At 32.2% G+C, this 15,155-nt stretch overlaps 1 protein-coding gene across 1 annotated transcript in view; it reads right to left on the reverse strand.

Annotated features, from left to right (window-relative positions):
* Window positions 1–14,691, reverse strand: part of LOC146996233 (venom protease-like) — a 74,086-nt gene extending 59,395 nt beyond the window's left edge. The window contains exons 1-4 of the mRNA XM_085821393.1: window positions 14,622–14,691; window positions 14,450–14,524; window positions 3,128–3,181; window positions 845–912 (exon numbers count right to left, since the gene is read on the reverse strand). Of these exons, the coding sequence (XP_085677519.1) occupies window positions 845–912; window positions 3,128–3,181; window positions 14,450–14,524; window positions 14,622–14,685 (261 nt within the window). The 5' untranslated portion in view covers window positions 14,686–14,691. The remainder of the gene's footprint in view (window positions 1–844; window positions 913–3,127; window positions 3,182–14,449; window positions 14,525–14,621) is intronic.
* Window positions 14,692–15,155: the final 464 nt, after the last annotated feature.

Here is a 15,155-nt window from a genome sequence, read left to right on the forward strand (position 1 = left end):
AGATCCCCTCCTCTACTCAAGAAACAATTATCTGGAAATCGCTTCAAGTCGCATGTCGTCTTTTGACACTCGTCAGGACTGGCCTAAAAAATGGAAAAGTATTAAAAAATCAAAATTTTGGTAATTCAGTGGAATAGAGTAGTCTGTAGAGTCATTCATTCATATGTAGAGTCCATTGGAAACTCTACAGATGAATTGTTGGTCTTCAGAACATAATGCTATACGATTCGGGTTTTTCTCATTTAAATTATTCTTATGTAAGTAAAGTTGATGTGAATGGACGAATGATTTGAAAGTCACTAAATGAATAGATGAAAGAAATGTTTAAACAAAAATCCTGTTAAAGGTTTCAATATTCAGTGGTATTTCAAGAACACTCTTTGAACAGCAATGATAAAATTTTAATAACGTCAGGCATTAAATCAAATTAACATCACTCTTAATTTACCCATTGTTATATTATATATAGTGTTTCCCTATCCGGACGTTTAGAATCAATCAAAACTACATTCGGGTAGCTACGTTCAATCTCTTTCAGATTAAAGAGTTCACAAATGGCTGTGCGTTAAAGCCGTTGAACACTGGTACTTCGATCCGGGTTCGTATCCCGGAGGACGGGCTGGTTTTTCTCATGCGTAACTTGAATACGAGTCCAATTCTCTTGGAAAGTCCTCCCGAAGACAGCTCTTTCTTTAGGCAGATACCTAGGCTGAGCTTTGTCATAATCAAATAAACAAAATCTACTTTTAGATTAAAATAAGAGAAGATTTAAAATATTATGAGAAAATTATAACATACTTCTAACAGAAATATACATTACAAGAAAAAAAAAGTAAGTACTTACCATCCATGGCCACGAATGTTTCATAGCAGGTTTTCCTCCTATTACACGCTTATCTTTTCGGCATTTTCCTGTAAATATTAAAATTTAAGGTTTTAAATTGCATTCTCTCTGCGCCACACATAACTAATGATGTTTTGTACATTTTATCCTCAATTTTCTTTTATTATTGTTGAATATAACCAAGTTATGGCCTCGAAAAATTAGTAACGTTATAAGGAATTCTGGCTTGTGTCTATACATGCACTTCTCGTATACATGATTAACACTTCTACCTAAAAAAGGAAATATAATGTTGAATTTTCATGTTTACCTCCGGTGTTTTCTTGCTTAAAATACTAGTTTTTCTCACCTATCGATCCCGCATAAATTTATTTATTCTCTGTTACTGGACAGAAATCTAGATTAACGAAATCGTAGATTTAAAAGCAGTTTCTGCCAGGCTCAGTGCTCTTTAAATTTGAAAACAGTTCAGGTTCATTTCTAGGAACGATATTTTAATATATAAAAAACAAGGGATTCACCCAGAGCTTGAAATTATTAAACCAAAAGCTTGAAACTTGGAAAATTATATGTAAACGATCATTCGATTGTTGCGCGTTTTGTCAAAAAATTATTTATGCTATGCTTTTATTTAATAAAATATTCAAATGAATTATAGAAATATTAAGAAATTTTTAATAAGTATATTAGGATGATTACTAAACATAATTTTGCTTCAGTCAGTAACCAGGTGTAGCCATTGTTCATATGACTTCACTATATTTTCAAAGTGATACAGCATTTCATTGGATATATTGCTTTTCATTTATTTCATTGTTTACTACTTATATATTTCATTATATCAGTAGTAAAAAATAACTTATCTAATTACAGTAAAGTGATTACAACAGTTATTCTTAACAGTTTGGGACATAATTAACTATTATAAAAAATTTTTGTGTTACATTAAGTAACCTAAGTCCTATTATTTAGATAAATATCATCTTGACTTAATTGTTAAGGTAGTGATTAAAGATATGTGCTAAGCGAAAATTTCCTTATGTTTTGGAAACAACAAGACAGAAAGAGATATGGAAAGCTAAATAAATCAATATACATCTATGAAAACGAGAATGATAAGATGATAAATAGGCTTTTCAGCATTGGGAAATATTTTTAGTTTACTGCGAATTTTTTTCATTATTGTTGTCTTGTTCCTTCCATCGGAACTCTACATGATTGTGTAAATTAGATGAATTTGCATAAATCGTGTAAAATTTACTAAATTTTAAAGGATATAGAAAGGGGTAGTTGAAGTCTAAATGTTAAAAATAATTTACTATCTTTTTTGCTCAGTGTCTGTTATGCAAAAAAAAAAAAAAAAAAAAAAAAAAACTAACATGTTGTTGAGAACTCTCTAATGAATTTTTTATATAGTGACGTTTGTTTTCTCGTTCATGTGCGACTGCTATCAGACTATTACTTGATAACTAATCACGAAAGAAATTTTGGATATTGACACTATTACATAAATAAGAAATTAGATATGCACTTTAACATTTAACATTTTTTATATGTTAACAATTAAGTCATGATGATAGTTAAGTGCAAAAACAACAGAAGACCGATTATAAATACAAGTAATGTAAAAAACCTAATATAATGCATACAATCTAAAAATATTAATTTCTTGGATATATTCTAGCTGTATGCTTTCAAGTCATTTTGTTCTCCACTTTTATATACAGTTCTTATAATGACAGCGAAGGTTGTGATAAGGATGTCATTTTCTATGTTCTGAACATTTCAACTGAAATCTGGCGCCAAGTATGCTTTTTGAGGTTTAGCGATAAAATGTTCATGTGCATTTCTTTATGCTACATGCTATTCAAACCTATTTACAAGCATTACTCTAGAAGTGCATTTCTTAAAATTCTTCTTATGCTTTGACCCTTGAAACATGGTTATTGATTATTGATACTTGTTCCTTTACGGAGGTACAAAACAGCTGTTAACTCTTTCTTGGATATTATGCACTTTTGAGGAGCATAAAGTTCATATTTTGAAAAAGCATACCATCCTTCGAAGATTGAAAGCAAACATTATTTTTTTCTCTTTGTTAAAGTTTATCTACCTGCTTTCAGATTTTAATATGTTAAGTGAAGAATATGAAGCTTCTGTAATTCAACTTATTCAACTTAAGATTTATCCAGTTACATTCCCTTAAAGATTTCATTGTCGTTAATTTTAACTGATTTATTAGAAGTGCATCATTAATGCCATTAACTGGGAAGAAGATATTACCTGGAGCCAAGTCGTCTTCGTTCTCCTTTTGATAATATGGTCGTGTTCCACAACCTTTAAAGCAAGAAAGGAATAAATATTAAACTATTTCGAAAACACTGCCATTTACGTATTGTTAATATCGCGATCATCTAGTGCTTCTATGAGAATAATTTACTAGAGGAAAATGATTTTGGTGAAATTTCATTTTATAATTATCTTCCAGTACAGTGGCGTAAATAAGGGTAAGCAAGGAATGCCGTCGCATAGGGACCCGAAAGGCTTAGGGGGCCTTAAATGTTCAGCGAAACTACATTTAGATGTTCGTAATTTTCATAATATCTTATTCCGATTGCGGATTCCATTACATATATAAAGAAGCTTTAATTCATTTTCCCTTGGTGAGTTCGGAATTTCAATAAAAGAAGATTAATTATTATTTTTATATTTTTTATCTTGAATTTTTTTCCCTTTTGCTTTTCATTTTTATTTTTAGAATTTGTACTACTATAAATTCTTACTTTAATTTTGATATGTTTTGATTTTGTCTTAAACCCCTTTTACATGATTGTTAATATTAATATACGAAAGGAATAGCCTTGATTTGACTCCAATTTACATTTAACTTTAAAATCTTCAAGTATATGTAGATAATAGCATTCGTTTTCTTTTAAGTTTTTAAGGGCCCCCTACCTATATGGTGCAGTAACGCAATTATCTGTATGACGCAGATAGGAGGCCCTTGGAAGCACCTGAAATAGCTAAATTTAAGTGTTTGCAAAAGTTAAAATTCTAGCATTAGACTATGAAATAATAACTTCATGACCTAACCCCAGTTTAGGGATAGCAGTGAGAGGAAAATAGGAAAAGTTTCTTTGCATTCCTTAGTCTCAAACCTTAAACTTGAAGACGACCCCCTAAAGGAAAGGTTTCTCCTTTTGCAATCCCAAATCAAAAAGCAGTGGAAGTGGAAATTAATTGTAACTATTTAGTATAAAGTACTTATTTTATAAATTAATTTGTTTCTGTATAATTCGAATTATGATCGAATATTCAGTAGACATATTTTCTTAGTATAAATCAAAGAAGTAACTGGGCAGGATTCTGGTACTTTGGAATGAACTTTGCAAGTTAAGAGAAATCGTGGTATATTATTTGCAGTTCGTAATTTTCATAATATCTCATTCCGGTTGCGTTTAATTTTGTTCATATATTGAATCTCTTACTAGCTTTTACCATTAAACGCAAGTCCAAAAATCAGTCCTAATATTCAATTTGAAATTGAATTTGTTAATGTGAATTATTCTTAGAATAATATAACATGTATTTCGTTGGTTCGCTATAAACGGCGTATAACTTTTCAAATTGTTGCCACCAAATAACCTCACCCTGTATTATTTTTAAAGAAATTAAATAAGGAATACTCTGCATGTTTGAATGTATAGTTCTCACAATGTAAAAAACGATGGTACTTGCAACCTGTGCAGTCGCACCAAGGGGCAAGGTAAGGGACAGAAACATTTTGGATTTAGAAGCACGATTGACATTTCAAAATGGCAAAGTTAAAGGCAGATCGATTTTTTTTCTCTCTTTTTTACACTAATAATCTGCAGGGGGGAATCATTCGTAAGTATTAATTGCTAACTCTAGAATACATGATTTTCTTACTTAAACACATAAAATTATTGACGTAAGTTGAGCAGTTGTGGCATGAAAGGACTTTGCCCCACTCCCATGTCGAAATGCCGTTCTAGTCGAGGAAACGCAAAGAATTTATGGCACCACATTTGGGAATGAATGAATATTTTTACTTGAAATAATGAGTAAATAAACATTCATCCAATTTTTCATATCAAAATTTTCAAAATATTCTCACATTGCAGATAAAATGCAGGTTAGGAATTCTTTAAAATCCCTAATCGAGAATTAAATCTGAAAGCACAGAACTCGTTTGAGGATTTACTTGATTTGCTTTAGAAAAGAGAAGAGCTGTAGTGTTTCTTAACCTGTAAATTACCCACCTACCAAAAATTCCCACTTATCTGTAAAAGATAATTCTGAAGACATTAAATTTGTTTTGAAAGTAATATATTAATCTCTCTTCGTTTAAAAAAAAATATCATAAATTACAATTTTTTTTAAACAATGTGAAACATTTAAGCGCATAATTCAGTAATGCGCAATAATTTGTACGTTATTTAAATGGAATTGAATTGAAATATTATATAATAATAAAGCACTCAAGGACTATTTGCCTAAGGGGAAGAACGCCTTCATGGAGTACTTTCTAATCGTTATTTAAAATGATATTTTACAATTTACTTTACTTTTGCTTTTAATTTACTTTCCACAGCATTTAGTACGTGAAATCATCAATAATAGTATAATAATGAAAATAAAAATGGCATCACACAACTAAAGTATATACTACTTTGTAAATTTTGATAAATTAATTACTGAAAATATTAAACATATCAATAGTAGCGTTGCCTTAATAGTTTTAAGTTGCATTTCAAGTTGCAATAGTTTTAATTACATTGTTATTTTCACTACACAAACGAATGGAATATTTTAGAAAAGAATGGCCCCCCGTTATTGCAATATTTCAATAATTTTTGCAAATTAAAAAGTTTAATTAACTCGTTTTAATAGTAAATGATGCGATTTTCACTCATAAAATCCCTTTGTGCATTATTCTCTTTCATTTCGGCATCACTGCATAACTTTTCTAAGACATAAATAGCTTCTGTTAATATATGTTCCCATACATTATATTTATTTTTTATATTTTTGTCATTAATAAATTAATGATTAAGATAAAAAAATTGATACTGCTTAATTTATAAGCAATGTAAAGACTGGAAATCTGAGGTCATTAATTTCTGAAACATAAATAGCTTTCTAAGACGCAAATAAAACATGATAATAATCATAAATATTAATGCTCCTAAAATATATCCGCTTTTCCTAACTGATTTTTGCTTTCTGAACCACCTGGGGTACAACAAAACTATTTTCATAAATGAAGCTTTGCGCATTTCTCTACGAAGTAAACAAAACTTGTTTCATACAAATTTATTTTTACTAATTTAGAAGAAACTTTCTACTTGTTTCCTAAACAAGTATTTATGAGTACTACTTTTAGAATCCATGAGACAGAGTGTGAGTACTCATCTTCAAATATACGTTAGTATCAATAAGCTTAACTCTAAATTATTAAACATTTCTGGGACCTTGAAAATTGGAAGGGAATCGTCCTATTTTGCTACAGTGGGTATTTAAATTTAGATAAATCCTCATACCATAAGTATTTTGTGTTTAATTTTAAAATTTTTATTTCGCATTACACAATCATTTCCAAAGCTCTTTGGATACATATCAATAAAATTTCTTTCTACCTGTTTATGATTTCATTGTAAACTTGTGAAGAATTTCCTAAAAATATTCGAATATCCAAAATTTTTACTGTTAAATATTGAATAATTAATCATTAACTGAAATGCATTTATAGTACAGAGGAAATGTAGAAAGATATTGCTGGTGATGTATTATGTATCATTGGAATATGACAATAATAATAATAGTACAATTTTACTGAAGGGAAAAAAAAACAGATGTTTTAGCGTTTTAAAAGGGAAATGGCCAATGGACATCTTTAAAGTAAAGTCTTGGATGAAAGTTTTACTGTGGCTCAACTTGGGTAGACACTGGAAATTCATAGTGGAGGCGGGGTCCCTTTCTTCGTTAAACAGCTGCATTGAAGTGTGAAACGCTACCCCTCAAATATACTTGTAAATTGGCTGATGACTCAGAACAGTAAACTGAACTTAAACTTGCTTTTATTCTAATGCCATTTCTCTAGTCTATGCCGAGAACAAACAGAAGTTTTTCTTTAAAACTAAATTTCAAAGTGAACTCAAATATAATTCTTCATTATAAAGGTAAGTTATTGATTTGTAATATCTAAATTAATCATAGACTAAATTCTTATAACTTAAAACTTGCTAAAAATTCAATTCAGCTAAACTTTAATCCATTTATCTGAAAAATCCAAAATTATCACCATTAACAATACAAATATCTACTAATATTAATAATGTATTGTTATATTAACATGAAATATTTTTATGATAAATATGAAATATAAATATAGTCTATGTTTCCATACATTAAGAAACATCGTAACAGGCCAAAATTAGAAACAAAATTTTTTAAACACGTCCTGCGCTATAACTAGTGCAGGATCGATTAACCAATCAATCGGCTCGACAATCGAAAATCAATCGACTTGAATGGTGCTCATCAACATCTAAAAAGTTTTTCTATTAATATGCAAGATATGAGGAACAAGTTTGAAGACATTATGAAAGAAGCTGAGTTTATTGCAAATAAATGGGGCATAGAAACTACATTTGAAAAATAAAAGAGAAATAAAGAACCTAAAACACTGTCATTGTTAACATATACGGAAATTATTAATAATGCTTCAAAAAAAAAAAAAAAAAAAGAAGAAGAAGACTTGCACTGGAAGTACAACTTTTATTATTTATAAATACTTTCAGATCAGAAATTCAAAATTTGAAATCTCTTAAGGATTTAGCTAAATTAGCAATGGTAAAATATTATGACATGACAGCCAGTTATTCGGGAGTGTGCAATTTACTTGTATTGTATTTATCATTACCTGTAACCAAAGCCACGAGTGAGAGGTCATTTTCACTACTGAAACTAATAAAAACATATTTAAGAACATATATAAGAAACAGCATGACAGAAGATCGGTTGTCAAACCTTTCACTATTGAGCGTTGAAGCTGAGATGGCTGAGAAAATGGACGTCCAAGTATTGATAAATAATTTTGTGGAAATGAAGGTTAGGAGACGCAAATTTTAAAAGAAAGATTTTTTAATTTGTGATGAATTTTGGCCACCAATGTTATCATTACACTTATTGAGGGAGGAAAAAATTAGAGAAGAAGGGCAGTACGGACTGAGGAAAATTAAAAGGAAACAGTAAAAATTTTTAGCATTCATATTTTTTATAAAAATCACGTATTCAAGTAATTTAGTGTACCAAAAGGTTTTTTTAAAAAGACAGAAAAAAACTTTACCATACATATTTTCTACAAAAATTGTATGTTCAAATAGTTTTCTTTATGAAGTTTATGATAAATTTGTTTTATATTTAGCAAATGTATCATTTGCTTTATAAAAGTCCTTATTTATTACTTGTATATTATTGCATAAATCATGATCGTAAGCTGAGTAAATTACAAAGTACTATGCATTAATGTAATAGCTTTTCTGTACGTTTATCAATTATCTTGTCTGTCAGTTTATAATATAACTAATTATTTATAAGTTTGTTAATTTAAGCGAAAAAACTTAGGCGCAGATTTTACATAAAAATTCAAAACGTTAGTATGTAAAAGTTCTTAGATTTTATATAAAAATCTCCGCAAATCTAGGCTTTCTACCTTTTCTTAATGCTATACGTCGACATGTTCCTTTTTTTTATATAGACTTATTCATTTATTATCAGTATGCATCTCAGTGAAAGGAGAGAAAAATCTGTCTCTCGTAGTCACACAAAAAGTCTTAAGTAACTGAATTAAAATCATTTCACGTCGAACACCCAGACTAAAGCAAATTTTCATTTCACCAGTTGGTCAAGGGAAATTATTTTCCTTTTTATTCTTTCTTCATGTTACGTACCTTTCAACTGGTTCCCTAGGAACGTGCTTTCATTTCTTAACAATTAATCCAGATGTGATAAAAATCATCCTGAAAACATTGGCTTCTGGAATCCTTGATTTTTTTACTTTTCGCGGTTTTTTTTAAGCACATTAAATTTATTGTGAAAGGGGCCCAGGAAAGGTTTTTGCATAAGGGCCCAAGAGTTCTAGTTACGCCAATGTTCCAGTATACATTAAAAAACAAATTTTCGTGTATCGAAGCCTTCTTTATGTAATACACTATGCGCATATAGTGGTTCAAAAGTAATGAGAATATTTTTTAATTATTTACTGTAGAAGGAAGACAGGCAATATAAGATCTCGAATCTGACTTCCTGCAAAAATAAAGTCAATATTTCAAGAAAATCCCCTTTAAGATAATTCTTACATGCCAATCTGTTATATGTACTGAATGAAAACTTTCCACACATGTTCCTGGACATGGATTCGTTTAACAGGTATATTCAACGAAAGGCTTATAAGGTCGAAATTTTAATGTTAAATAGGATTATTCTTTATGTTACATCATTAGGAAATTTTGTGTCGGATCTGGGCTGTAGTACATCAAAGCGAAAGCCTTAAAAACTTAGAAAAATAGCATTTTATGAGACGAGACAAGTTTTCAGTACGAGCGAAGGCAAAGTACCCTGCTGCGGAAATTTAAGGAACTACAGAACCCAATGTATGAAGCATATTAAATTAATTCATCTAAAGAAATTGCAAAGAAATACCTTTGCATGCATTTATTCAGCTTAGTATGTATGGGATCATTTTAATCTATGTTAAAAGGACTGTTTCTTCCTCAGCTCTGAAGCAACATTGAAATGAAAAACCGGTGCACTCACTTCGCAGGATCTTAAATTTATATTTGTACTCCTATTTCGGTAACTGATCATAAAGAGAACACCAAAATATAACTGAACAATATGTTCGAGTGATACACACTCGACAAGGCGAATAAAATTACGGAGTATAATTTAGCAAGAATAATCACATGACTTTGAGACCTGTTGCAGCATATCTTGAAAACCTTTGTCCCATAGTGTGACTTCATTTGTTCAGGTAAAAATGAGGCTGCAGTTTATTGTATTGGATTCCACGTTTTGATTCTTGATATCTGGTAGTTATTTATTATTAATACTATAATATTTATCAAAGAATAATGAATAGAAATTCGACTTTCATTATGTGAAAGTTATTGAAGAATTATATAGCAATCAATTATTATTGCGTAAAATGTTCGCAAAAGGGAATATATTTAGTTCCATAGGTATATCAACCTGGACCTCTATATCTAAATGCAAAATTTCTCAAAATTAATTAGAGAGTTTTATCAAAACTTTTTTACTACAAAGAATTACAGGATTATGTAAATAAAATATCCAGCTTTTGGTATTTTGGAAAACATTTAACCTGTAAAATAATCGCTATGCTTTAAAATTTAAATGCAAAATGTTTTATAAATTTACGTGCTAACAGTTGTGGATATACTATAAGAGAGCAGATTCAATGCCACAAATTATTTTTCAGTACTGAGCAGTATGAATATTTTTGCTGGTGACGAAGTGCAAAACAAATATTGTTCATTTTGGCAATTAATGCTTTCATACAGGATGAAACAGCACATTTTACTAATATAACTGGCTACATAAAAGTATTAATCACATTATTTGAAAGTTCGCACGCAAATCTAAGGGAATTTCTTATTGAAATTATTAAGGCGCAATGAAAATAATACTAGCTGAAGTTTTTACTTAAGTAAGAATTAATATTAAAGAGCTTTTTCAATCTTTATGATGAAACTATATCCAAAACGTTCTGAACTTTATTTGAAGAAATTGGGTAGTTAGAACTGTAGGCTAGGGCTGTAATTGTGAAAACAAAGTTTACATATACTGAGGGGTTATTAGTTTCAAGAACTCTCCATTGAATTTTAAAAAGTTCTATAACTAACAATGCTTATCTACACTATCTACCACTAAGTATTTGGACATCCATGTAAATGCCGCTATTGCGGTCTTGATAACGTCACGCTCTCCACCATTAAATAGTGTAGGAAACAACACTGGAATTAGTGGCATGCAAGATACCACGAAGTGCAGAGTTATCTGTTTTCGCGAAAGGTGTAATCGTTAGGCATCACGAAAATGGCCGATCCTTAAGGGGCATATCTAGTGAGCTGAATTACCCAAATTCGACAATGGCCTGTGTAATTCAGAAGTGGAAGGTCAGCGGTGATTATCGGAATGTACTTCGAGTCAGGGGACCGCGAAACAGGGAGATAAAGACCGACGGATGCTATCCAGAAAACCTCGGAAGAACCGCACCCAAACGATGGCCCACAAACTCCAGGAGTTTCAACAGGCAACCGGAAGTGTTTTTCCGATGAAAGCATTCTTAAGAAATAACACCTGCTCTGATTTCATGGTCGTGGTGCTGCTCATAAGCTTTTGATCAAGAAGTCCAACCGTACTGCTCGGTTAATATGGTGCAAAGCACTCTGACAGTGGATCATTGATCAGTGTAAACGTGTTCTCTGGTGCAAAGAATCAAGATTTACTCTCTACCGCTCAGATGGCAGGGTCTGGATGTGGCGTTTCCTGCAGAAGGCCTCCTGTCAGAATGCAATGTGCCCACAGTAAAGTTCGGCGGAGCTGGAGTTATGATTTGGAGGTGTTTCTCTCGATATGGATTAGACCTTTGGTTCAAATTTCATGGTAAACTGAACACCTACGCCTACTGCATTATTTTAATTGACAGTGTCCACCATGGATTAGTGGGATGACAGTGAGTTTAACCGAATGATCTGACCTGCCCAAAGCTCGCTATCGAGAACCTCTAGGACGAGTTGGATCGCCGAATTAAGGGGTGTAACAACCATCCAATATTGGTGAAGGAACTGCCATGTACACTGACTACCAATAAATATTTGGACACCTATGCAAATAGCGATATCTGCGGTCCTAAGGTACGTCATGGACTCCGCCGGTATATATCGTATAGGAAACAGCATCGGCTTTAGTCGTATGCAAGATGCCTCGGAGTTCGGAGCTCTCTGATTTCGAGAAAGGTATAATTATCGGGTATCACAAATGTGATACCCGATAATGTCCTTAAGGGACATATCTAGCGATGTCCTTAAGGATGTCCTTACTAGATGATGTCCTTAAGGGACATATCTAGCTATCTGAAGTACCCAAAATCGACAGTGGCCTATGTGATTAAGAAGTGGATGGTGAGCGGTGATTGTCGGAATGTGCCCCGAGTCGGCAGACCAACGGAACTGGGAGATAGAGACCGACGAGTGCTGTCCAGAGAAATTCGGAAGAACCGCACCCAACCGATGGCCCTCATCCGCGAGGAGTTTCAACAGGCCTCCGGGAGTATTGTTTCAATGAATACCATCCGTAAGGAAGCACTTCTGCTTAATTTTCATGGTCGTGCTGCTGCCCATAAGCCTTTGATCACAAAGCCCAACCGCGCTACTCGGTTAATGTGGTGCAAAGCACATCGAAATTGGACCGTAGATCAGTGGAAACGGATTCTTTGGAGTGACGAATCAAGGTTCACCCTTTACCGTTCGGATGGCAGGGTCTGGGTCTGGCGTCTACCTGGAGAACGTCTCTTGCCAGAATGCATTGTGCCAACAGTCAAGTTCGGCGGAGGTGGAATTATGGTCTGGGAGTGTTTCTCCTGGTATGGGCTGGGACCCTTGGTCTCCATTCATGGTAAGCTCAACTCCGATGCCTACTGCACTATTTTGGATGACAATGTGCTTCCTACGTTGTGGCAGTTTTACGGGTTGGACCCCTGTTACTTTCAGGACGACAATGCCAGTTGTCATGTTTCGACGTTAACCAAGGCTTGGTATGGTGCCAATGGAGTTCATCGAATGGACTGGCCTGCCCAGAGTCCAGACCTCGCCGAATTCAGGGATGCACTACCCGTGCAAAATCGGTGGAGGAACTTCTATGTCTTCTCCAAGACGAGTGGAAGAAAATACCACTAGCTGTCATACAAAGACTTGTGGAAAGTATGCCCCGGAGGGTCCACGCTGTAATTACCTCTCGTGGAGGCTCTACCAACTATTGATTTTGAATAAAGTTAGTTTTTCTTTTCTATCACAGGTGTCCAAATACTTATTGGTAGTCAGTGTATTCTACAATGCTCCGGAAAGTTGAGGCTTTAGTTGCGACTCATGGAGGCTCTACCAACAACTGAATTTGAATACATTTTGTTTTTCTTTTCGATCACAGGTGTCCAAATACTTATCGGTATATAGTGTGGAACCATATTTAATGAAATAAGACACAGTGCCTCGTTTTTTCAAATACATTTCATGACATTTCTTTTAAAGCATGCTGTTTTAGTATATCACATTATATCATTTACAAATGAGTACTTGTTAACAAATGTCTCCGCACTTTTGCTCAGGCCGAAATTCAGTTATGTTGTCTGATAGAGATGGAATGTTTCTCATTGCTTCCTAAAGCTAGTTTCATTAACCTTAACTGTATTTTAGTTCTATTAATATAACAGTAGAGGCATTTATTAATCACTATCGTATGATCTTATTTTGTTATTCAACAATGATTAAAAAATGGAAAATATAATTACGAATAATAAATACCACAAAATATACTAATTGAAATTTTAATGCTATTCGATAATTTCATAATGTTCCGTTAATATTACTTAAATATTTTTTTAATAAATTCCTTATTGGCATATTTTTCTGAAATTGTCGCAAAAATTCAGCGTAGAAAATAGAAACTTATGTCATGTTTTTAAACATTATCCAGTAATAAAAATATTTCAAATTATTATTTGAAATCTAACCCATATGAATTGAAATAAGTTTTTTCTAGCATTTCGTGTATTTTTATATTTCATCTAAAGTGTTTTAAACTGTGTTTCAGCTACCCATTTGGTTAGAAGCATTTTATATTATAGTAAAAAAATATCTTTTATAAAGCAAAGACATTATCACCGAGCTGGGGTGGGAACTTATGATTTATTAAGGAATTAAAAAAGGGAAAAAATAAAATATAAGAAAGGAAATCAATGAAAAAAGAAATTTAAAATGCAAAATTTAAATTTCTGTCATTTCCGAAAAATTCTTGGGATAGCATAAATATTTATTGGCAGACTCGCATTTGAAGTATCAGCCCTTTGAACTGAATTAATCTCTTTTTCGGTGCTTTGTAAAATATTCATGTTCTTTCACTACTGTGGATGTTCATTAAATGCTTTAAATGCCCTGTGGAGGTCTTTAAATGCTATTTTAACCGCAGATGGTTGGAAATGTTCTGCATTATCATCAAAAAACGTCTTTAATGAAACAAAGATATCCCAGCCGAGATGATAGACGACTTTAAAGTATTAAAATAAAAAGCAAACAAATTATGTTGACTGTGATGTTAGACTTAAAATGAAGAGACATACTCCTTTTATGAAACCATCAGTATTTCAGACCATGATCTCACTCTTGCTCAAAATGTAGTTTATTACATCTGAACCTTTTAAGTAATTCTCTCCACAGTACCGTTATTAAATGCTTCTTAAGTAAAAGACGATTTGAAGTGCTTACCTTTGCTGCTTCTACTTACCAGGAAAGCCGCTGATCTCACCAGCTATATTCTTCTTACATGAACCTTTTTTCCCCTCAGATTTCTGAATGAAATCTAAAACACCATTGAATTTCATTAATATGAGAGTATATATGAAAATATATATTTTGAATATTTTTGCATTTGATAGATATACGTTATTCTATCTTACTTGCTATGTGCATTGAATACAACTCAAGCAAAAGAAACAGTGATATTCTTTCAGAAATTTTCATTGTGGGTAACTGGAAGAAAATAACTGATGTGAGTACAAAATGAGAAGAAAACACAAGTCATGTTATTTTTGCATAATTTTTTATATTAAATATGAAGTAAGCTAATAAACACTTTGAACTTTAATGCCCATATTCAAGAAATATAAACATTGTTTCCCTTTACATAGTAATAGTTGGGCTCTTGACAATGATTTGCCCCCCAAATTCTCCAGTCTTCATAATTTAGCCGCGTAGTATCTTTTAGTATTAGGATGCAATCGTTAAGCTCTCTTTAGAAATCCAGTCTTTTTTCAGTAAAGTAAGCAATGGATGGAAAGAGCAAATACAGAAAATTACTTTGAATGTCATCGGATTCTTGAATGAAATCAGAAAACACTGAAGCTATTGAGAATAATTACAGAGGATATCTTCATACTTATTTCTTAGATTTTTATCTGCGCTATAGATAGCTAATTAAGCTGCTCAATATT

The sequence above is a fragment of the Stegodyphus dumicola genome, chromosome 7 (assembly GCF_044657685.1).
Source record: "Stegodyphus dumicola isolate Sdum_Otavi_A_Nest chromosome 7, ASM4465768v1".
Taxonomy (NCBI): domain Eukaryota; kingdom Metazoa; phylum Arthropoda; class Arachnida; order Araneae; family Eresidae; genus Stegodyphus; species Stegodyphus dumicola.